Source organism: Podarcis bocagei, assembly GCF_964188305.1.
Source record: "Podarcis bocagei genome assembly, chromosome: 2".
NCBI classification, from domain to species: domain Eukaryota; kingdom Metazoa; phylum Chordata; class Lepidosauria; order Squamata; family Lacertidae; genus Podarcis; species Podarcis bocagei.
In genome coordinates, this window is record NC_138126.1 from 99,095,283 (window position 1) to 99,120,841 (window position 25,559).

The 25,559-nt window shown below is 43.8% G+C and overlaps 2 protein-coding genes and 1 long non-coding RNA gene across 3 annotated transcripts in view; 2 read left to right on the forward strand and 1 right to left on the reverse strand.

Moving 5' to 3' along the window:
• Positions 1-903: 903 nt before the first annotated feature.
• On the forward strand, positions 904-18,214 carry FADS6 (fatty acid desaturase 6). The gene is made up of 7 exons (XM_081184613.1): positions 904-1,049; positions 6,054-6,585; positions 8,495-8,661; positions 11,469-11,649; positions 13,748-13,935; positions 15,269-15,448; positions 16,950-18,214. The coding sequence occupies exons 1-7, from the start codon at positions 1,005-1,007 to the stop codon at positions 17,097-17,099; spliced, it is 1,443 nt and encodes a 480-aa protein (XP_081040739.1). The 5' UTR covers positions 904-1,004; the 3' UTR covers positions 17,100-18,214.
• Positions 15,463-24,072, reverse strand: LOC308581913. The gene is made up of 3 exons (XR_014005377.1): positions 23,772-24,072; positions 23,261-23,467; positions 15,463-15,592 (listed from the first exon to the last, which is right to left on the reverse strand). It is a non-coding gene; the product is annotated as an uncharacterized lncRNA (long non-coding RNA).
• The window catches only part of FDXR (ferredoxin reductase), a 28,518-nt gene continuing 26,587 nt past the window's right edge, over positions 23,629-25,559 (forward strand). Inside the window, exon 1 of the mRNA XM_081184598.1 lies at positions 23,629-23,665. Coding sequence (XP_081040724.1) covers positions 23,644-23,665 — 22 coding nt within the window. The 5' untranslated portion in view covers positions 23,629-23,643. The remainder of the gene's footprint in view (positions 23,666-25,559) is intronic.

Below are 25,559 nucleotides of genomic sequence, written 5' to 3' on the forward strand. Positions count from 1 at the left end.
CGAACCAAAGCATGTTTTAAGAAGAGCGAGGAATGTATAAGAGCTTGGGAATGACGCAGTTAAAAATGCCGTCGCCATATTGGGAAGTTCTGTCGGAGGTCTTGAGTCTGGGAGGAGAAAGAGAGAAATAGAGCTGTTTATATATGTGGGTTAAACTCCTCAGTGGGACTTAAGAGCGACAGCTTTACGAGACTATGATGGAAAGAGTGATGTTATCTATGAAGGAGATGATATATGGAAACCATCTCGATTTGAGGATTGGAAGAACGGAAAATTCACACAGGACTATTATTACTATTGGTGTTTATCAGCTTAAGGAGACTATCAGAAGAGATCATAAAGAAAAAAGAGAAAATATATGAACAAGATGTGATGTGGAAACAGCAAGACAAGATGGGATAGACCTATGAACTTTGTTTGGACTGATTTGGACTAATTGGGACATTAACGCAGCAGCAAGAAGATGATCAGAATCCCCCTTCGGATCTTGAAATATGGGTCCCCCCAACAAAATTTAAAATTCGGCTTTGTAATTCGGAATTTATGTGATATGATTTAATTTGATGTGATTGGCCAGTTAATAAAAATTATTTTAAAAATAAAAATAAAATCCTCATTAGACATTAGGGTTGCATGGATAGAGTTGAGTTGGGGCCCAGATCTGGGTTGGCCCAAAACTGGTTCAGATCTGATCCCAAGTGCTTGATCGGGCCCCAGATCAGATCAGAGTAATGATGATGCACAGTCCTAATTTATACCACGGAAGAGCCAATGGAATATAAGAGGAGAAGCCTGTATATATAGCAGCTAATAGTTTGAATTCCCCGTCATTACAAAAGAACCGGTTCAGACAGGTTTCCCCAGAAATCCTGCAACGTGCTAGCATTGCATCACATTTGAGCAATGGCCTGCAGTTGTTTGGATGGGTATCACATGGTTATGTAACAAATTCCCAGAGATGATTAATTCCTCAGTGGGTGGGTGTCACCTGACATGCAGAACTTATGCTGTGGGTTACAACACGTTGTATGTTTCTGAGACCAAACCAGGTAAGATGTTAACTTCGCATTTAATTTACAGGTTTTTAAAAATGAAAATAACATCAGCTGGAGGGGTGTGTGTGTGTGTGTGTGTCTTTCTCTGATAATTATTTGCATGCCAGTAGGTGTGGAAAGGGTGGTGGTTAAGCCTTCCTTTCCCTTCTGCATTAACTGAAGAAAATTCCTGCTTAGAAGGTGCTATTTTCTTTGAGAGGGAAATTCCTGGCAGAATACAGGGAGGTGGCCTGGTTATGGCGGTGCCATGTGGAACTCTGGGTCCAGTTGGGATACATCAACTGACCAGAATCCCTATGTTAAAACCAGCCCTACCCTACCGTACCCCTAACTCAGGGGTGCTGCCGCCATTATTGTTAAGAGCATGGGTAGGCAAACTAAGGCCCGGGGGCTGGATCTGGCCCAATCGCCTTCTAAATCCAGCCCGCGGATGGTCTGGGAATCAGCGTGTTTTTACACGAGTAGAATGTGTGCTTTTATTTAAAATGCATCTCTTGGTTATCTGGGGGGCATAGGAATTCGTTCATTATTACGTATTATGATTTTCAAAATATAGTCTGGCCCCCCACAAGGTGTGAGGGACAGTAGACCAGCCCCCTGCTGAAAAAGTTTACTGGCCCCTGGTTAAGAAGATGACAATATTCACCCCCCACCCACCAAGCAAACTTGGAGCTCCACCGTTTGCAGCCACTGCCCAGCTGAACCACATCAGCTACAGTGGGCCCTGGCATTTTGCTGATTATGCTGGGTGCTGGCCCTGTATATGAAACACACACACACACACACACACACAGAGAGAGAGAGAGAGAGAGGGAGGGAGGGAGGGAGGGAGATTCTTTTCCTTAAAAGTGAAAGGAAGTTGTGTTTTTTTTAACACCACATCTTCATTAGAATTTGGGAGGGCGAACTGATGGTGGATAACTGGGTTGGGTTAACGCTTCACTGCGTGAGGGGCTGGTCCCTGCTGCGTTGAAAGTGGTGAAGGCACTTCTAAGTAAACTGGCTGTGGGCCCTTTGGACTGGAATAACTATTGAGAAGTTGCGCATACCCTTTTTGTGGTGAAAGTGGTGGAGGGCTGTGGTGGGGCAGCGGCCGGTGTTCTTGGAGGACACAGATTATTTAGAACCACTCCAATCTGAGATCAGGCCTGGCCACGGAACTGAGCCAGCCTTGGTCTCCCTGATGCACAGAGTGGGACACGGGGATTGCCGCTTTTCTTTTGATTCTTGATCTCTTATCAGCTTTTGATACCATTGATCATGGTATTCTCCTGGATCTCCTCTGGGGAATGGAAATTTGGGGCACTGTATTATACCATGTTTCCAATCCTACTTTCACAACCAAGTCCAGAGAGGAGCTTTGGGTGAGTGCCTTTTTGTTCCCTGGTGGCTACATTATGGGGTGCCGCAGGGGGATATCTTATTTCTAGTACTATTTAATATCTACCTGTAACATTGCCTTGCCCCATATGTGCCCACTCGACCACTTCAATCAGCAGAATTGACACTGCTACAGATGCCACATCCGTAAGAACTTGATTGTTGAGTGTGGCAGCACTTACACTGCGGAACTCCCTGCCTATTGAAATCATGCAGGCACTTGCTAAAAAACATTGTTTCGACAAGCCTACCCAGATGCTTAGAAAGTTGAAGTGATTTTAACCTGTTTTAATATTTTAATTTTTGTGTGTTTAAAAGTAGGGTTTTGATTTTATTGATTTATCTTTTTCTTAACCACGTTGATTGCAAAAGAAAAATAAAATAAAAACATCAATCAATCAATAAAATAACATTACTTCTGGGAATTCTGCCTGGAAGCTGACAGATTACACATTATCAGGCATTTGACACTGAGACTGGCCCTACCATTGGGCAAAGTGAGGCAACTGGCTCATGCAGTACATACTGGTGGCAGCAGTAGCAGCAGCTCCCCTGGCTTCGTCTCCTGAGTTCCCAAGCCATTCCCTGACTTCTAGAAGTCACGTGTGTGTGTGTCACATACCTCTCCTGGAACTCCTATTGCCAGGGCAGAGGTAAGATTGCACTGCCAGTCCAGTCAGTTTACGTAGGTGGAATGGGGAGGAGGCGCCATCTTGTCTTCTGCCTCAGGCAGCAAAATGTATTGAGCCGGTCCTGTTTGGCAGCTTTTGTCCTTTCGCTTGACCTGAAACACACACACACAATCTTCATAGCATCTGAGCATGCAATATTCTAATACACCAAACTAGCCTTCCCATTTCTCCCTACTGCCCCCTCAAATAGTTTTAATAGTCTCAGTACATGCCCGTCCTACATACACCCTGCTCAGCTTATCTTGGGAAACTGAAACAATATCTGCCGGCCTAAATACACGGCTTGTGTTTCTCTTTGCCGCCTTTGCTGTTTCCACTGCCTACATCTGTCTTCTTTTTTACTCTGACCCCCTTCCTTCCTCTCCCACTCCCACCCAAATCTTTTCTCCTCCAACTCATCTTGTCTTCCTTTCCTCTCCCTGTGGCCTATGTGGTATAGCCTGCAATTTGAGTTTCCAGCTATTTAACTGGCTCTCCTCCTGTGCCTTTAACAGCAGTCCGTCAGGCAGACATTTAACAGGTGAAGCTGTTCTCCCCACTTTCTACTATTAGTACCATACCCTCCAACATTTCTCTGATGAAAATAGGGACGTCCTATTCAACAACAACAAAAACAATAATTAATTAATTTTATTCTTTATACCCCACCCATCTCACTGCTTTGCCACTCAGGGCGACTTCCAACATATATAAGAAACATAATAAGGCATTATACATTTTTTAAAAACTTCCCTAATATAGGGCTGCCTTAAGATGGCTCAGGGGTCAGATAACTCCATACCCTCCAACAATTCTCCGATGAAAATATGGACATCCTAAAGAAAAGCAGGACATTATGGAATTAAATAAAAAACCGGAATGACTTCTATAAAAGTGCTACATCCCTGGAAAATAGGGACACTTGGAGGGTCTGTATTATTATTATTATTATTATTTGTATACTGCCCTATACCCACAAGTCTCAGGGCGGTTCACAACATAAAATCGCAATATAAAAACACAAAATACATAATTTCACCAGCTCAATTTGTGTGTGTGCCAGGCTGCAGCTAAAAGGCACAGAAGCAGGGACATTAAAAACAAAAAGGTAACCCTTTCCCCATAATCTGTTCTGGCAAATTTCATGATTCCCCCCCCCCCCTGTTCCAAACAGCTCATTTAGTTCTTTATTACATTCACACCACACTTTTGTCTCCAAGGTGTTCAAGGTAGAATATGTGGTTCTCCCTATACCCATTCAATCCTGACAACAACCCTGTGAGGTAGGTTAAACTGAGAGGCAGTGACCAGCCCAAGGTGACCCAGTGAGCTGTATGGCTGAGTGGGGCTTTGAACCCTAGCCTTCCAGGTCCTAATCCACTATGCAACACTGACTCTCTTATAGGTTTAGGCTACTCTAGGGTTGCCATATTTCCAAAAGTAAAAACCAGGACATCCTGAAGGTTGTTGAGCTTTTTTTAAGGAAACACCCAAACTGTTTACAAAGACACCAAAAAAAACCCCCCAGAATTTTTCTGTTGACTTGCCTAAGACCCAGGACAAACCACCACCTTTTGCAAATCTTCCCCGGACGTCAATTCTGCCTTTTAAGTCCCATTAATGTCCAGGGGAAACCGGATGTATGGCAGCCCTAGGCTACTCAACTGTTTGTTTTAAAATAATAAATAAAAACAACTTTTGTGAGAAAGAGGTCAAAGCACAGCAAAAATATTAGTGGTCCTGGCCAGAGATCAGGAAACTAATATGAATTTTATAGTGCTTTCTTCTCTCTGTGTGTATATGTTTGTGTTTAGGTACTAGCTTATTTTAAATATGCCTATACACACACACACACACACACACACACACACACACACACACGGAAAGAAATCTACTCGTATCCTTTAATATTGGCCATATCTGTGGGCCAATACAAATAATTTCCCAACATTTATAACTGGCATTTATAAAGTCTCATGATTTGCGAGGAGTTGATTTTTTAAATTCATTTTTTAGTTCTTCAGAACTGGCACGGCAGCCCTTTAAATAAATCCCCTGAGCTATTGTGGCAAAGGCTTATGCTAAGAAGATAAATGAAAAAGCTGTTTACACTAACACAGGTTTTCTATTATGAAGGAAGACACAAATCAGGTTGGAGTAATGAGGGTTCTGCTGAATACCGAAAAATAATACAATAGTAATCCACGTTCATAATAAACTCTTCCAACTGTGACCCCCTCTCCTCACATTCGCAAAACTGCACATTCATCTGTGCTACACACAGATGGAGAGCTGTAAGCATTTAGAATATACTTTTAAAACTGCAGATCCAGGAATGTTTGAAGAGTGTTCTGCTTTAATATGAGGGATGGCCCTTTAAGACTGGGATGTGATGGACCTGGGTCTCTCTCTTGCAGTCTGCCTCTTCTCTCGCTTTTCCTACTTGCCTCCAGCAGAGCTCCGCGCTCCTTTTTTCAAAGATACCCGCTGCCCTGCCCTTCCCACGTCCTTCTGCAATGGTGAGCGCAGCAGCACTGTTCCTGCCTGAACAAGCTGTTCTTAATGACAGAGAGAGCCAAGGGCAAGGGACACGGCCCCATTGGGATGGAGACACAAGCAGAATGGGAGTGGCGGAAGCTGCCAGAGCAGAGGCTGATAAAATGGGCAGAGCCTAGGGATGGGACTGGGGCCAACTTCTCCAGGCTAGAGCGAAGCAACATGAGCTTACAGCCCAGTGAGCATTTCTGACTGCACACTGTGGCATTTCTGCCAAGAAGGCCACCTGCATTTCTCTGCTGTCTCTCTCTATCCCTCCCTCTCTCTCTCTCTCTCTCTCTCTCTCTCTCTCTCCCTCTGCCCTTCCTGCTGGGACAGCCATGCTTGTTATTTGATCCTGCGGAAGCACCAGGACATTGGCTCTCACTCTGCAGTGTCCTGTGCTCTGCAGGGAAGAATGGAGCCACAGCAGGGTGAGATGCTGATGAAGGACAACCAGGAATGGTGCCCAGAGAGAAGGAAAGAGGAGCAGCCCAAGGCAGCAGATGTGACTGGTGGAGGACCTCTGCAGGGAGCGTCTCCTTTAAGCCTTGGGGTGGCGCCGGAAAAGGGGAAAGGTTGCCAGGATGAAGGTGAGAGGAGGCTAGGACAAGGGGTCGCCCCAAGCCAAGAGGGCGCAGGTGCCAAGCGACAGCTGCCAAATGGCTCCAGAAGAGAAGGCCCTTCGGAAGAGGAGATTTCAGAAGAACAAAGCCTAAGGGCCCCCCAAGGCGATTCAGGCCTAGGCAAAGGAAACAAGATGGGCGTATTAAAAAGATCAGCCAAGGAGGAACTGGAGCCAACCGGAGGGAAGAGATCTGAGGAATCCATGATGCGGGAGCTCTCTGAGATGGTGCAGGACGTGGTGAAGAGCAGCAGCTGGTGGGAGAGGCATGGCATCGATGGTACAATCATCGCTTTGAGCCTTCTCTCCCTGCCAGTAGGTAAGGAGAATGCCTCAGGGGCTCATTGAACTTGCGGGGTGGGGTGGGAGGAAGGCCGGGGAGTCCTGTGATTCTTGACGGGTGCTATTACACCTTAAGGTAAGCCCTGTGATGTGGTCAAAGAAGGGAAAGCATAGGTTGCCAACTGCTGAGCTACCAAGGCATGGGCATTGTCCAGTCTTACCCTGCACAGAGACTTCTCTGGGGCATCTGCTTGACTGCTGAGAGATGAGTTGGTTAGAATGCCCTGGGACTTGTCTTTGACCCTCACAGCATGGAGTACGTTAACGTCCTTGCACTGCACTCCTAAGCATGGGGTTGGGGGTGGGGATACTATTTCATTTTGCCACTTATGGCCACATAGTCCCTGGACTATGCAACAGAAAAGGATGGTGGAGCTTTCCCACACTGAAAAGTGAGTCAGTGGAACACTGTACTGATGTTATCATAAATCATCTTGAGATATTCCCCATTGAAACTTATTTGTGGAGGAGCTCTCCAACCTAGCTCAGTGGGCATGTTGCAAATGGTATCAAGCAAGAACACAGCAAGTCACAGCGAACATGACCGCAGTGGTTTTGGAAATCTGCATTGATATTGGCAGGTGCTTTTATAGAGCTAATCTGGTGAATTTCAGATCAGTCACTATTTTGCTGTGCAGCCTGACCCCCTGGTGGTTAGTCATCCTGCATAATAAAATCAGTGCTATCTAACAGTAAAGTCAGTAATGGAGTGCCCAGGTGGTATGGGGTTATTTACAGGGGAGAGAGACACTCTGGGAGTTTAATTTTTGGGATGTATTTGACCAAATTATTCCTAAGCCAGCTGAAGAGTCTGGAGGATGTTCTCCCTCTTATCTGTCCCAGCTGGCATGAAAATTTATTTATTATCCCTCCTTCAACATGAGGTCCCATGGTGTGTTACAACAAAAACAGATAAATATGCCTTAAACCATTCCAGAATGGAACAGAACAATGTATCTGTGGTTCTTTTGCATCGACTTAACTGAGTGCATTTGAAGGTCCAACAAGAACAGTGTTTCCCAAACTTGGGTCCTCAGCTGTTTTTGGACTATAGTTCCCACCATCCCTGACCACTGGTCCTGCTAGTTAGGGATGATGGGAGTTGTAGTCCAACAACAGCTGGAGACCTAAGTCTGGGAAACCCTGAACTAGACCATCTTGATAGACATGGAAGTTGTTGCTGCTGGTTTTCATTTTTATTTTTTGGTCTCGTCCCATTTCCTGTAATGTTGAGTTAGAACATGTGGCACAGCATCATTGGTGCCATGCCTTATCCTGACCCTGCCAGTGACGTGGGGCAGGGCAAAATATGGCACAATGACATCACCCACATGACACTGAGTTGCAAAAGCTGTGCCTCTCATTTTAATGCCTATTTGGGCCTTCAAAAAAGGAAAAAAAAAACAGGAAAAACACCACATGGCTATGGTAAAAAAAGACCCACCCCAAAACAAACCACTTTTGGGCAGCCCTCAATTCAAAGTGTCCAGGCTTCATTAAATTCCAAAAAGCAGACCAGTTTGGATCATATTCACACCATACATTTAAAGGAAATGGCTTACTCTAAAGAATTCTGAGAAGGGTCAGTTACTTCTCACAGAGCTGTCCTTCCCAGCACTCTTAACAAACTGCAGTTCTTGGGATTTGTTAAGAGACGTCATGTGCTTTAAATGTACACTACAGGTGTGATCCTGATCTTCACAAGTATCCTGAGTCTGACTGACTACCAGAGAGTATGATCAACCTCCCTTCTAGCTATGAGCCGAGCCCAAATAATTCTAAGGTCCTTGTTGCTATCATGATAGAGCTGGTTAGGACCCATGGACCTTCTAGGTCCCTTGATTACCTCTAGCAAAAGGTTCTAAATGTCTCCTCTCTCTCCCTAGGGTTCCTGCTTCTGCGTTCTGACAATCTGTTCCCTTTCCTGTTGGGCATTGCCATCTTGGGTGTGGTACATCAAACCCTCACTGTGAAGGGGAGCCACCTGGCTACCCACAACGCTCTGGCGGAGTCCAAGTCCTGGGGGAAAATATGGGCCGTATTCTTCCTTGAGGTGCGTTTTCGCTTCCAGCAGCTCCTGTTCTGTGAGAGAACGCAAAGAGGTTTGAATCGTATCAACTCATTCCCCCCTTTTATTTTAGAGGCGGAGAGTGGAAAGCTCTGTGTGTGTGTGTGTGTGTGTGTGTGTGTGTGTGTCTGTCTCAGTGTGAGGCTATTTCTTCAGCTGCAGTTGCCCCCTCCTTTTACGTTAAAAGCACGTTTTACATTTACATAAACTTTACATTTAAAGCACCCCTGAAGAAAAAGGATCCTAGGAACTGCAGTTTATGCTGGGAATTGCAGCTTCATGAGGGGTAAACTACATATTGCAACAGTTATCTAAAGTAATTGATGCCTAGGACTTGCCAATCAGATGGTCGGTGGTTTGAATCCCTGCAACGGGGTGAGCTCCCGTTGCTCGGTCCCTGCTCCTGCCAACCTAGCAGTTCGAAAGCACGTCAAAGTGCAAGTAGATAAATAGGTACCACTCCGGCGGGAAGGTAAGCGGTGTTTCCATGCACTGCTCTAGTTTTGCCAGAAGCGGCTTAGTCATGCTGGTCACATGACCCAGAAGCTGTACGCCGGCTCCCTCGGCCAATAAAGCGAGATGAGCGCCGCAACCCCAAAGTCGGTCACCACTGGACCTAATGGTCAGGGGTCCCTTTACCTTTACCTTATTTCACCATGAAATAAATGATTAGGGGTTTACAAACAGCACCAGCATTTTCCTCCATGTAATACAGATAATAAACGTAACGGGGTCCAGTGTTGCTCTATCTCCTCTAAGGACAATCTGCACGACCACTTGCTTTAATACTGGACAGATCCAATAAAAGCTTGTCTTTTGTTGCATTTCTGCCAACACGAAGCATTACCATTGCCCTGAATGTGGACCATTTGAACTGGCACATAAAACCACCAATGAACAAACTTGAGAGTTCTCTTGTAGATTAGTGGAGAATGTGGTCAGGGGGTTCACGTGCCACATTTTACTCCATGGATCTGACCTCATATTTGTTTCCCACGCTGTCTTAGCCTCAGGAAAGCGGGAAATAATATTTGCTTAGGGTCAGATATAAATTGAGAAATCTGAAAAAGCTCCCATTTTCTTGAAAGGTTGCTCTGAAAAAGGGGTACATTGAATATAGAAATCTTTCCCTTGAAAGAAGTTCTTTCCATCATTATGTCCATCGTTTTCCTATCTTGTGTTGGAAATGGAGAGCGGCAGGGCGCCGGCAGCACAGTCAACATACAAAGCATCAGTCTTTTATAACCTTTAGGCCACATCAACACTGCACACCTCACAAAGGGATTGCTAAATGCTTTCTCACAAATCCTGGGTAGCAAGATTCAAGGAGTGGCTCTCAAAGGTGAGTCTGTGGAGTCTGTGAAACTTCAGCTCCACTCAAGTTGTGGCTGAAACTGGCAAAGCTTTAGAGAAAAAGTTGCCCTAATTGAAAGATGTCAAAATGAGATTACAAGTGAGGAAATTCCGAACTGCCTGATTCAGATTGAGTATAAAACAAATTCACAGCCAACCTTGCCCTTTTATTTTGCAAAATGAATTTATTCAAATTTCAGAGTCTTATATGAAATGGAAATTGGGATAACCTGGACTAAAAAAAAAAAGAGTCTAGGGGAGGGTCTGGGGTATGATCTTTAATGCATATTTACACACATGTGTGTAACTCTGCAGGTGAAGAAAGTCACTTAGGCTGCAATTTTAAGCCTCTGAGATGACATGCATAGGATTGTGTTTTTCAGGAGCAATCCGGAACAAGAAAGTAATGAGAAGTGAAAGAATGAAATTTCCTTCCCCAGCAGCCGCTTCTGTGCTCTTAAATGGCATTCCCCCTCTCCAAGTAGTCCTTTCTCTTCAAAACAGGCTTACAAGCTACGTTTCCATGTATTTCTGTGTAATGTGTAGTTTGACATTCGGGTGGTACAAACAGATGAATTGTTGTGTTATGGACCCAGTTGTGAAACTACACATTCTAACATAGCCCCATTTGAGTCAGGGAGGCTACACTGAATTAAGTGATTTGAGCATTCACCACCAAACAGCAGTGTTCTAAAACTTACCGTATTGGCCCGAATATAAGCCGCACCCGAATATAAGCCACACCTATAAAACTGGAGGGGGGGAACCCTGAATATAAGCCGCGGTGGGCGGGCTGCGCACCATTTTCCCTCGCTCCTGGGCTGCTCTCGGGGCGGTGGGGGGGGGGAGTCACGCCGCTTTGTTGGCAACCTTCCCCCCTTTATCTCTGGTGGGTCAGGGGAGGCTTGTGAACGGCTGCTCCAAAGCCGCCTTCGAGTGGACGGATAAAAGGGTGGGCGCCAGCAAAGCGGTGCAGCTCCCCCTCCCCAGAGGGGAGCCTAGGGCAAAGGCGCACAGCCCACCCGCCGTTCCAAAGCCCCCCTTAAGCTGCCAGAGATAAGGGGTACAGGGGGGAAGGCTGCCAGCAAAGTGGTACGACTCCCCACCTTTGTTCCGACAGCTCGGGGAAGGCTTTGGAGTGGCGGCCGGCCACACTTCCAGGGGGTGGGAGCTGTTCTGTTTTGCTGGCGGTGTAAGGTTCCAAATATAAGCCGCACTTTAACTTTTCACGATCAGAATTTGGGGGGAAAAAAAGTGTGGCTTATATTCGGGCTAATACGGTACCGCCTAGTAGGTCTTGTTGACCAATACTGAGCTTACAAGGCTTGCAACCTTATGTGAAATTCTGTAATACTGTCACTTCTGAGAGCCCTGGATGCATATGTGCTACATACATGAGCAGGCAGCGTTCCTTTATTTACCATTTCTTTCTGTCCCAGGTTTGCTCTGCTTTCACGGCAGAACAGGGGTCCTACAACCATGTGAAAATCCACCACGCTTACACAAATGTCATCGGCCTGGGAGACTCTAGCACCTGGAAGCTTCCCTTCCTGAACCGCTATGTTTACATGTTCATTGCACCCATCGCAGTGCCCATCCTCACCCCTTTGGTAGCCATTGGTACGTTGCTCTCCTCTGGATCCTGTTACTTTTCAAATATAACGTTTATCCTAGACAATTTTAAGTATCTTCATGTAGAAGGTGATTTAAATCGAGATATTTTTGGTCATTGTATCTCACAGTATGTGTAGCGTTTATTCTTTGCCTCAGAGTAAGAAGATGGGGAAGGACCAAAGATAGGCTACTCTAGTGGTTCCAAACCTTTTTGGTATGACAACCCGCCAATCGAAATTCACTTGGTGTGGTGTGACTCATCTTTTTACTGTCGCATGAGTTTTGGACCTTAGGTCTTTGGCAGCCATAGGTTTCATGCATTTTAACTGCAAGTTTGTGCTTATTTTATAACCAGTACATGAGGCATCAAAGCAAAAATGCACTTAATGCTTCTATCAGTGTGGAATCATTTGTTGAAATATTTATAGTACTTACAAAGCAATTCGCTGTTTTTGTTTATGGGAATCTAAGAACACCACCATTGGATCGCAGGATATTGCAATATTGTTTTAAAAGCGTACAGTTTTACAAGCAGTAATAAAAATACTCATAGGTCAATATCATGAGAAAAATTATTCGATACGAAGTCTGTTTTGGCAAGTGCCAAAGTGGAATGGCTAAGCTTGAATTTTGCCTACCTGGGGTTTGTAAATGTGGGGATTGATGGCATAGACTCGGATCATTATTGATACATATCGTAAAAATATTATTTCTTATTTAGACTAAGCGAATTTCAGAGCGTCTTTGCCTTCACTGATCCTGGTAGCAGATCCGGTGACGGTTTGCCACAAGGTGCTCATACAGGGAGCAATTATGAGCGACTATTACAGCTTGCCTGTGAATCACAGGCCCACACTTTGTGGTGAACCGTTGCCTTGTGGTGAACTGTCACTGGATCTGCTGCACAAAAGTGGTTCCCAAGCATTAAAATGTAAGACTTGAGCATTTCAGATCCAAGTATCAACGCAGCAGCCCAGAGTGGCTGGGGAAGCCCAGTCAGATGGGCGGGGTATAAATCATTTATTTATTTATTTATTTATTTTTAGCGTTACGTCAAGAAAACAAAAAGTTGTAGGAGGTATTCATCATGCCAGTTAAAGATTAAAAGCAATAATTACGTTTGGTTTACTTTAGAAAGTCCATGACCCACAGGTTTCTCAACTCATGTTCCAGGGGTTCAGATGTAGTATGCTAGTCTAATCCACTTCCATTAGACAAGAACATCTGTTTAACCAGTCCCACCTACTTAATTTGAATCAAGTGTGCTCACAGGCTGAGAAAGAGGCCTGTAGAACATAGTTCCAGCTATTTGAAGCAAGCAAACGGGCCATTCCACACATTAGAGGGGAGAAACCTGCCTCCGCAGGGTTGCTAAGCCAGTCTCACCTGACCTCAAATACTCCTGACCTCAAATATTGTGATCAGGCAGGCGGACCTTGAGTGCAGAATAAAACCATTCACCACATTCTACCAAAACTAGTTTTACTGGGGAGTACCTCGATGCCACCCAACAAAATCCACACCTTTTCCTAGTTTTCAGTCAAATATTTAACAATAATCTTGTGTGAAGTGAGGTATGTTTTATTTCTCTTTCGATTATAGCAAGTATTTCTAAATTTGCACCTACATAAGTGAGCAGAAGCTAATTCTGCACAGAACTGCATCTTCCATTGGCTACTTTTTTGGAGATGCGTTTTTCTGTGGCGGGTGGAGCCTAAGCAAGCCACTGATCTTACCTGAACTATTTCCCCACTCTAAATTCTCTCTCCCCCCCCCCACAACACACCCAGATGCTGTACCTATATTTTCCCCTGCCACAGAGCTCCCAAGAAGGAGGCCATTAGGGAAATGTGATGAGGAAAAAGAGCTGAACACCCCCTTTCCTAACACCACTGCTTGGCTATATAGAAATGCTTCAAAAATAGAATGACTGTTGCTGTAGTATTAGCAGGGAGAAGGATGAGGAATGGAGCCTTGCTGCAAACTGCCCCACATGAGGCAGAGCTTCAGGCGCCGCTCAGAAATATGACTTCCCACCGATGGTGTAGCAGCTTAGGGAAGGAACCCTGAGAGCTGCTACATTCACAGATTCTTGATTCCACAGGATTGCTCAAAGAAGTTGAATTGAAGACGGCCATCCGGACGCTCTGTTGCATGTTTGTTGGCCTGTATTCCCATTACTGGCTGCTGATCAACATTTCAGGTTTCCAGTCCATGTGGTCCGCTCTCAGTTGCATGCTGGTCACAAGAGCTCTCCTTTCTCACCCTTACATCCATGTTAATATCTTCCAGGTAAATGCTACCAACTCTGTATCAAGGGCTCTCTTGCTGTTTAACTAATTGATGGTCTTGCGGCAATAGGCCGTGTGACTCGAAACATCCAACATATTTGGCAAATGCTTTATTCTTTCCCACTGTTGACATGTTTAGGCTGCAATCCTACACACACACACACACACACACACACACACACACACACACACACAAACTCCCGCTGAACTCAGCAAAACCAGCTTCTGAATGGGGATGCACAGGACTGAGCTGTAAGTAGATTAAAAGATGGGATATTGCAAAACCTGCAAAGGAAATGGAACAATGAAACATTGGTTGCATATTTAACTACGCAAACACAAACACACATATAGAGATGCCTCTCTAAAAGTATGCATTTTGGCTGCAATCCTCTGCACTCAATTAAGAATAAGTCCCACTCAAATATAGTAAGTGTAATGTAGAAACTCACTTCCAAGTATATATGATGCAATATTGCAAGTAAACATGGAATAAGGCTGCATAAATAAACTCACTTCCAAGTACACATGATGCAATATTGCAAGTAAACATGGAATAAGGCTGCATAAACAAACTCACTTCCAAGTACACATGATGCAATATTGCAAGTAAACATGGAATTAGGCTGCATCAGATATTTGACAGCATCCATACTTGATGTGATCTTTTGTGTATAGATGGATGAATCTGTCCATTTAGGTTTCTTGCAGTTTCTCTTTTCCCCATCTTAAGTTCAGTTCCCTACATTGCTGCATTACTATTTACTTTGTTGAAAAGAAGTCCTCACAAAAAATAGAATGTTAGCATGCATTTCTCCTAATATACAGATTGTTGAATGAAATCTTGCTTGATGTACGTGTTTTTGCAAGATTTCCCCTCTATATGTTAATAATAAATTTTTTTGCTATTAATCTCACTAATATATGCATTTTTATGCCACATTTCCCCTGGAAAGTGAATTATTTATATTTTTTTGTGATGCTATAAACTATACAGTATTGCAGAATTTAGAGAAGTATGAATTTGAAAATCTTGCTTGCATTTCAGCTTGCACGTTGTTTCAGAACATACAAATTCTAGGTTTATGTGAACTAAATCAAATTGATTCCCCATCCCTGCCTTTATGCAGGTTGCGAATTACTTAATGCAGAATTCTGGGTCTGTTCCATTTCTGAGTGAGTTACTGTTTCTCCACCATAGAGTGGGGCTCACTGCGATGTATCTGGAAACATGATTTATTGCTATTATTCAGATGCTTCCTTCTGTAGCTAAGCTTCCTCTCGAGCTCTCTGCTGATCAGCAGCAGCTAGCTCTTTCTGGTTTTGTCTCGTAGCATATTGGCCTGCCAATGTTCGCAGCTGACAAAAAGCCCAAACGGATTCACATGATGAGCTGCGGCGTTCTGAACCTGCCTCGGAATCCCCTGCTGGACTGGTCCTTTGGGCACTCGATCATCAGCTGCCACGTGGAGCATCATCTCTTCCCAGCACTTTCTGATAACATGTGCCTGAAGGTGCGAAGTTGGGTGGCGGATGGACGTGCTGGGTCTTTAGAAGGCAGGAGTGTCTATTGAATGTGGAATGAGTAAGGAGAAGGGGACATGTCTGGTGGTTTTAAGAAGGAAGTGAATTCTTGGGAGGTCAAGGTCACAACATCTCTGGGGATAGAAGAAATTGCATTTATTCTATCCATTATAGGTTTCCTTACCCACTCCTCACCATAAGGAGGTTACAACAATGCAGCCATCTAATTTTAAAATCAGATAAAAATAATTTTTATAAGCAACTAACTAATACAATTTAAATAAGAAACCCATGCAGTTTAAATCGGAAGGCAGAGACAGGTATATTTTTACATTCTCGGCTATCAAAGACCAGGGTAAAGAGGAGTGTCTTCTGCATCCAATGGAAGCTGTACAGTGAAGATGCTGGACAAACCTTGGTGCCATGGGAATCCCACAATTTAGGGGCTGTCAAAAGGAATGCTGGCTTCCAGGCCTCACATTAGTTTTGAGGGCAGCAGAAATACTAAGCACCCGCCTTCCCACCAATCTTAACAGTTGAGAGGGGTTGTAGGGAAGGATGTGGTTGTTCAGATACTTGGGGCCTAAGCCTTTAACTCAGGTCAACAGCAAAGAGTTTTGCTGGAGCTGGGGCTGCTTTGTAATGGAAGTGGAGGACACCCCCCCCAGCCACTTGCCAAATATCTGTGGCATGAGGACTGTTCCAGACACTCCAAGTGTCCCTGTTTTCCAGGGACAGTCCAGGATTTTCAGAAGCTGTCCCAGTTTCTGATTTGATGCTGAAATTTCCCACTTTTCCTTAGAGTGTTCCTATTTTCATCAGAGAAATATTGGAGTGTATGTTTTTATGCGACCCCCCCAAGCCATCCAAAGGCAGCTCTGTATAGGGAAGTTTTTTAATGTTTTATGATGTTTTTATATATGTTGGAAGCTACCTAGAGTGGCTGGGGCAACCCAGTCAGATGGGCTAGATATAAACAAAATAATAATAATAGTAATAATAATAATAATTAATAAAGGTAAAGGGACCCCTGACCATTAGGTCCAGTCATGAGGGAGCCGGCGTACAGCTTCCGGGTCATGTGGCCAGCATGACTAAGGTGCTTCTGGCAAACCAGAGCAGCGCACGGAAATGCCGTTTACCTTCCCGCCAGAGCGGTATCTATTTATCTACCTGCACTTTGACGTGCTTTTGAACTGCTAGGTTGGCAGGAGTAGGGACGGAGCAACGGGAGCTCACCCAGTCACGGGGATTCGAACCGCTGACCTTCTGATTGGAAAGTCCTAGGCTCAGTGGTTTAACCCACAGCGCCACCCGCGTCCCTCAGTTTATTGAATAAGATGTCCCTATTTGCTGTTTAACCACACCCCTCTTTTGCTTCAGCAGCTGGCAAATGAGGGCCCAGGAGGGATTTAGTCTAGGGGCTATCCTAACTGCTGGAAATATTAGTAATCACTAGTAATGCTAATTAATGCTGGCTTTCCCTTTTAGATCAAGCCAATTGTTTCCCGGTACTTTAAAGAGAAGAAGTTGACATACAATGAGGATTCTTATTGGTCCCGCCTGAAGTTGTTCCTGGCCAAATATGAAGAACTGATGGTCCACGCGCCACCTATTTCTGAACTTGTTGGGATTCAGTGACAACTCTTCTAGGACACAAAGCTATTATAAACCTAAGGCAAGACTGCTCTTTCCCAGAATCAAGAAATTTAGAATTCAGATTAGGAACTGGATCAAGCTATCAAGAGGAACACCAACATGTCTTTAATATCTTCCATATGGACAAGTAGATGACCTTTTGGATAAGAAACTGCATCTGCTCAGTGATGAGTCAAAGGGGAGATCAGTTGCTCCTATACAAGAGATATTTTTAATACTTTGACTCCCCTCCCCGCTCTCTTTTAATTTTGCACACCGACAACTTTGATGCATCCTTCCCATGAATTATAGAGTAGGGATGGTGAACCTGCAGACCCTCCAGTCAAGACATTGCTATATTAGAGTTTCCATCATCCCTGACCATGTTTGCTGAGGCTGATGAGAGTTATGTTTCAGCAACAAATGGAGAGCTACAGGTTTGCCACTCCTGCTGTAAGGGCTGATTCATGCGTTGTTTCCCCCGCTGCCCCTCAAACAGATGTAACGTTCATGTCAGGAAACACTTGCACACAGCAAGATGGTTGAGTGGTATTCCCCCGCACAACTTTGGTGTATGGCTCAGATCAGACTGATGCTGATTTATGAATCCACAATAGAGGAAATGTCATACTGCTTTCCATACCTTACAACAGACATGAAGTGTGTGAAGGTTCTGTCTGCAAGGGGGAAAGTAATACATGAAAGATCAAGTTGACTCCTGTCCCAGTGCAGACAGGATAACTCAGGGACTTTGTTAAACTTAGCTAAATCACTTTGTCAAGCCTCTAATCTAGGACAATTGAAAAGGTGATACTTCTCCATGGAATGATTGATGGGTCTTGAAGGCAAATTTCCAGAACTGCCAAAATGGAAGTTACCTCTGCAAATGATGACAGCCCATAGGCCGGGGCAACACAACCACCTTGGGTGGTAGACTTCTTAACAAGAATGATGTTGGGGGGGGAGCCTATATTAAAGACTGCTGCTGTGGAAATTATTATGCAATGGGGGGGAGGAGGTAGGAAGAAAATGAATTCTTATATTAGCTCCCCCCCAAAAAAAAATTTCCTGTGATGGAGAACTTGCGTTCTTGAGATAAAACTGGTAATGCAATTTTACATCTGTGCCTTGCCTAATTTCTTTTCTTTTGAAAGAATGTGGAGCATCACCAGGGGTGTAGGAAGGAGGGGGCGGGTCACCCCGGGTGCCACTCTGGGAGGGGTGACAAGATGGCCCCTGCCTCCCCCCAGCTGTAGAGCGGCCGAGGGCGCATGCTCATGCGGCATCCATCCGGGCTGCTGCTCACACGTGCCCTCCATACGGGATGCTGTCACACATGAGTTGCATCCCATATGGCCTGCGCAAGTCCGTATGGGCTGCACCGCCCTGGGTGCCGGAGAGGGTTCTCCACCACTGAGCATCACCAGCAAGATCGCAGGTAGCAGAGGCAGGAAGGGAAGATGACTGGGTGGGTGGAACATGGTATGAGCTATTGCAGAGACCCAGATGTAGTCAGGATATTGAAATCGCTGATGCTGCTCCAACATTCCAAATTTAGTATTACTAAACTTTAAAGTGACATTTTTTCAATAAGACAGCCAACTAGGCTCTGTTACATATCCATGATTTGATGGATTTCATGGATTATTATAGCAAGAATATAAACCCCCCAACAACGTATCAAGCATGTAATACAATTCCTTAATGACTGATACATAGGCACAAGTCAGACATGATGCCAAGTCATGGTTAAGGAATCCTAACTACAACATTTCTATTATTCTGTGATATCTGAAATGGCAAACCATAGTTATAGCTATCACACCACTTCCGGAGCTCCTACACCATGGAGGACAAGAGTGGAATGTAAAAAGGTGAGTGCTGAAAGGATGGAATATAAGATAATACAAGAAGTCACGGATAATGGTTCACCTGTCTTATGTCTGGAAGCTCAGAGTTTTGCAACTATCGATTTACAATGTTTTCACTGTTGACCAGCAAATTAATTGTGGCAAATTAAGCAGTATGCCACAAGAACAAGAAGTTTTAGAATTAGAAGATAAACCTGAATGTTCTTGGAAGCCAGGGATACAGAACATTTTCAGATTTTGCTGGGACTCCAGCTCCCATTATCCCTAATCAGCAAAGCCCAATGGTCAGGGATGGTGGGAGTCATACTCCAACAAATGTCTGAAAGGTCATTTGTTGGCCTTTTGTTAGCCCGATTTTTTAAAAATCTGAGTATTCATCACAATATTTTCAAAACAATACATTTACTTCAACTTCTACTTAATAGCCACCAACTGAAAGTAAGGCTTTATCATTTCAGAGTAGAAGCAAGCACTGCGCAGGGAATAATCCTGAACTGGCTGACAAGGGTGGATTTTGCTGGTCTAATTTCCCATCCATTCCTCTCTATTTGTTCATTAAAGGCTTGATTAATCATCATGATGAATTTCCTCCCTGGTTTACGAAGACCACAGTGCCCCCCAATCCAAAGGCAGCAAAATTAAGGGGCAAGGGGGGGGGGGAGGAGGATTAAACTGAGATTTATTTCGATACCATTTCAGATTGTGTGAAGAGGTTAATCCCAATGCCACATGCTGCTGGCATAATTACAGCTCAGTTCAGAAACAATCATGTTTGACAAGCTCTGATCTTGTTCAGAATAAAGCTTAGCTATACAGTTCATATACACAGTGGTTGCTATTGCAGTAAAATCATATTGACAGCATGCAGGTGAAGTTTTTAAGCAAAATTTGCTTGCTACTGAAAATAATGCCCCTCTCTATGGTATCACCACACAGAGATTAGCAGTGTGATCCTATCCATGTCCACTCATAATCCCATTCAAACCAGTGGAGTTTAACCACAGAAGTATGCATCAGATTGCATACTTAGCCAACATCTGCAGGTTGAATGGGGATCCAAGGAACTTGCTCATATAATTAATTTGCTATCATTAAGGAGTTTACAAAATTGGGTACAGAGCGGATAAAATGGGTGAAATAAATATTCTCTCATGCTATGAGAATGGGGCAGCCATTCAATGAAGCCGATTGGCAATAGGCTCACAGCTGACAGGATAAAATGCTTCACACAATGCACATATATTAACTTGTGGAATTTACTACCACAAAATGTGATGGTAGCTGCTGGTTTGGAAGCCTTCTTGAACTTTATGAAGGCTAAGTCTACCAATGGCTATAAGCCATGGTTTTAACTATCACAGGACCCAGCATTCGAAACACATCGCTTAAAAAATCAGCTAGTCCCTCTCACTTCAGGAGAATTGTCTCAGGCCAGCAGGATATTCAGAAAGTATCTTATTCAGTGCTTGCTTGGATATATGTCAGAAGAACTGCCATTGTGGAGGGTCAATATCATGCACCTATAAATGCAATGTTTATGAACCACTCTGATGACTAAAGTGATTTGGAGTCGGGGGGGGGGGACTAGTATAGAAAGACTCTAAATGGATAAAAAACCTTCAGCTTCTTATGCTGTTTAAATTACTACCAGACACGGAGAACAAACAGGAGAAGACTATGCTCTTGGTGCTTTGCTTGTAAGGCCCCAGAATATCCCAACTGGCTGTTTCACGAAACGAGGCTGGTCTAGACAGACATGGTTTAGATTTAAGAGCTGGAAAAGCTGCAGAGAAAGAGCAGCCAAAATTATCAGGGGGGCAAGAGCAACACCCCAGACAAAAGGTTACAAACATCTGCAGCTTTTTAGTTTACCAAAAATAGGATCTAATCTAGGATAGTTCAGTTGGCAGAGCATGAGACTCTTAATCTCAGAGTTGTGGGTTTAAGCTCCACCTTGGGCAAAAAAATAATAATCATAGGCGCCAACTCCATGGGGCCTGAGGGGGCCCGAGCCCCCTCAAAAATTCGTTTGGGGGGGCTCTGCCCCCCCAATAATCTCAGGCGCCCCTCCAGCAGAGCGCCACCGCCGCCCCTCCACCAGCCCAAAATGCACAGGGTCGGGGTGCATGCCTCCTGCCCTCCCTCCCGAGCAAAAGCTCCACCCAATTTCCTTCAGAGCTGATTAATAGGCGCAGCACGCTCTCCCCTATTCGCTCACGAGGAGGCGGCGCCACTTTATTTGCATATTCATGAGCTTATTTATTATTCATGAGCTTTCGCGGGCTCCCCCAATATTTTTTATAAGTCGGCGCCCCTGATAATAATCCTGTATTGTAGGGGGTTGGGCTAGATGACCCACATGGTCCCTTCCATCTCTGATTCTACTGAGTAAGGGAGGACATTGCAAGAAGTTTCTAGAACAATGGTGTGGAGGAAGTGGGTAAGTTTTTCTTCCTCTTTTATAATGCTGGCTCCGGCAGCGCGGCAGCAGCAGGAGGCCCCATTAGCTAAAGTGGTGCTTCAGGTTAAGAACAGTTTCAGGTTAAGAACGGAACTCCAGAATGAATTAAGTACTTAACCCGAGGTACCACTGTGCCAAAACTTGGGGGTCATCCAACAAAAGCTGAATGATGGGAGATCAGGACAGACAAAGGACATACATCTTCATACAGTGCATGGCCAAACTGCAGAATATGCTGTCACAAGATCTGGCAATAGCCACAAACAGGGATGGCTCTAAAATGGGTTTGGGTTTTTTTACACATCAATGGGAAAAGCTATCAATGGCTACTAATCACGATGGCTCTGTATTATTACATCCCCTCCAAGTTCAGAGGCAGTAGATCTTGCTCATCCTCCTCAGGAAGCCGCCACACGGGGCCATTTTGTGTTGCCCTTTATCCCAACTTCATGGAAACTCTTTTTATTACAATATGTTACTGAGGAAGTGCCATGAAGGATTCAATACTAGACAACTGTGTACAGTGGTACCTCAGGTTAAGAACTTAATTTGTTCTGGAGGTCCGTTCTTAACCTGAAACTGAAGCACCACTTTAGCTAATGGGGCCTCCTGCTGCTGCCACGCCGCCGGAGCACGATTTCTGTTCTCATCCTGAAGCAAAGTTCTTAACCCAAGGTACTATTTCTGGGTTAGCGGAGTCTGCAACCTGAAGCATATGTAACCCGAGGTACCACTGTATCAGTTTAGTGAGAAATCAGAACACACTAGAAATTATAACGAATATAATTTTTGCATTGTACTCAGTGTTGTAAAAACCCACATATTGTGGCATAACAAGTAGTGGATTGCAACAGCTTGTCTTGAAGTAAACCTAGGCCATGCTTTTATGCTCTTCTTGGCTATTAAATTAAGGGAGAACAGACAGGACTAGCAACATTTGTGCTGGGGCACATTTCCCATCATTCATGCTGAAATCTTGAATAATTGGCAATTTTGCAGATCAATGACTTCAAGAGAAGATGAAAGGGAAAATATGGTCTATTTTAGGCAGATAAATATAGCCTTGTTTTTTCTTTCTGTGAGTGGCTTATCTAGCAGACCTTTTAGGAAGTATTTATTTATGGCTTCAAGGTCTTTAATAAAAATAGACTTCTAAAGGCATGGTTTGTCCTGGGAACAAAAAAACCTTCAACATGTAACTGATGACAAAAAAGAAGAAGAAGAAAAGAGGTAGCTGTGACTAAGGAAGCCAGATTTGGGGGCAGGACAACAGCTAGGTCAACTTGATTTTTTATTTTTTTTTTTTTGTATTTGCATTTTATTTATTTGTTAACATTCTTATATTACATCGGTAAACAATGTCATATTACATTACAGGACTTACTATAATATAATTTCCAACATGTATACAGAAATTATATACAAATTTTATATACCTAGAAAGAAAATGAAGCAAACAAAAAAAGAACAAAGAGAAAAAACAAATGGCGCAGTTAACAAATACGCTGAGGCAATTTAAAACAAAAATTTATGGAAAAGTGGGATAGATATAAAACATGTTCAAAAATACAGTAAAGGTTCGCTATCTATGCTAGCATTTGATTGACGTTGGAGTGAGACTGAGTTGAGAAATAAGACTAAGAGCACATATTGATATAGGAATGTATTAGATAAAATGTAAAGAAATATACAATAATAAGAGTATATTCATTTGTAAAAAAAGGAATATACAACGGGATAGACAAGAAGTCTAGTGTGTTGATATGTATATGATTTTGTCAACTTGAATATTGAGCGAATACTGCAGTATCACAGAGAATGCTACTACTTACTTGAAAGTAAATGGACTTCTTTCCAACTAAACATGCACGGAATCAGGCTGGATACCTCTCTGGAAACAACATGATTTACAGTACAAACGTAACCCTATGTACACAAAGTCCTATTGTGTTCAACTGGGGGGTGAGGGCTTGGCCCTGTTGAACTGAGCTGGGAAGAAACTTTCAAAGTAATAAATAGTATTCTGCTTTCCAATGAGGCTCAGTATGAAAAAGGAATGTTCCCCTGATTTCTTAAGAGCCAGGAAACATCTTTGCAAACATTTCCACATAGCTCAGCATTAGGACTTAGGAGATCCACTGCTCTTGTCCTATCTTTGTTGTTGTTGTATTAATTTTTGTTTTTAATTCTTGTAGGTGGTTGGCTGTAGAATTACATGCATAACTACCAACAGGTTAGTGGCCCCTTCATTTGTTCTTCTCTGCTTTTGGGGGTGGGGGCAGGGTTGCTGTGCGGATGGTGACTGGAGTATATTAAGTTCTGTTTTGAACCAAGCTATAGTACTGTTCCAGATGACTGTGGAACAGCAATGCCTCAGATTAGCATCCATAAAGGGTTGTTGACCAGAAAAGATTCCAGCTGTATCTCGACCTTCAGTTTTATCATTAACATTTGATGTGCGGAGATAGTGAGTCTATGGAAAAATCAGTGTGTCAGACAAGGATGGGGGAGACCCAACTTCAAATCCCTCGCTTGGCCATGAAACTCATTGAATAACCTTGAACCAACCACCATCTCTCAGACTAATTAATCTCACAAGGATTTTATCAAGGTAAAATGAGGAATGGGAGAGAAACATGCATACATCCTGAAGGCGGAATGGTGGAACAAAAATGTAATGTTTCCTGTTTGACACTATAAAGGTTATATAATGTTAAAAGTTTTATGAGACTGATTGTGATCCCAATTCAGAAGGCACTATTTAGTTTATATTGTTGTTGTTGTTTAGTCGTTTAGTTGTGTCCGACTCTTCATGACCCCATGGACCAGAGCACGCCAGGCACTCCTGTCTTCCACTGCCTCCTGCAGTTTGGTCAGACTCATATTTGTAGTTTCGAGAACACTGTCCAACCATCTCGTCCTCTGTCGTCGCCTTCTCCTTGTGCCCTCCATCTTTCCCAACATCAGGGTCTTTTCTAGGGAGTCTTCTCTTCTCATGAGATGGCCAAAGTATTGGAGCCTCAGCTTCACGATCTGTCCTTCCAGTGAGCACTCAGGGCTGATTTCCTTAAGAATGGATACGTTTGATCTTCTTCCAGTCCATGGGACTCTCAAGAGTCTCCTCCAGCACCATAATTCAAAAGCATCAATTCTTTGGCAATCAGCCTTCTTTATGGTCCAGCTCTCACTTCCATACATCACTACTGGGAAAACCATGGCTTTAACTTTAATTTAGTTTATATTACTAGACAAGTAACTCTTACGGCTTGGCATCCTCAGGTGTCACACCAAGGTCCTCTATCATTTACACCAGTGATCCAGTCTAAACATTTCTAACGCACTTATCTAGCTAATGTTAAGGTAGAAAGCAATGGAAGAGGAAAGAGGCTGTATTAATCATTAACTAGCCAGAGGGCCTTTTTGGTAGTGGTGACCACCCTGTGGAACCCCCTCCCATCAGATGTCAAGGAGATAAGTAACTATACAACCTTTTGAAGACATCTGAAGGCAGCCCTGTACAGTAGTACCTCGGGTTACATACGCTTCAGGTTACAGATGCTTCAGGTTACAGACGCTTCAGGTTACAGACTCCGCTAACCCAGAAATAGTACCTCCGGTTAAGAACTTTGCTTCAGGATGAGAACAGGCGGCGCGGTAGCAGCGGGAGGCCCCATTAGCTAAAGTGGTGCTTCAGGTTAAGAACAGTTTCAGGTTAAGAACGGACCTCTGGAATGAATTAAGTACTTAACCCAAAGTACCACTGTATAGGGAAGTTTTTTTACGTTTGGTGTTATTACGTTTTTGTATATGCTGGAAGCCTTCAGAGTGCTGGGGCAACCCAGTCAGTTGGGTGGGGAATAATAATAATAATAATATCCACAACAACAATAATATAGACTGCCTACATGCAATTTGCACTTCTGTATTGTAGGGCTCCACATTTACGTTTCACATCTAGTGGTGTACGAGAAAGCAAATCTATTTTGTTCCTAGCAAGTGAATTCATGCATGCTGTCTGCAAATTATATGGCTCAGTGTGCGATGAGAAAGAATTAGTATGGACCAGGGTGGATTAAAGCCCTATTACGAGGCAGGGCTGCTGCTGCTGCACATGGACAGTCAATTGTCGAC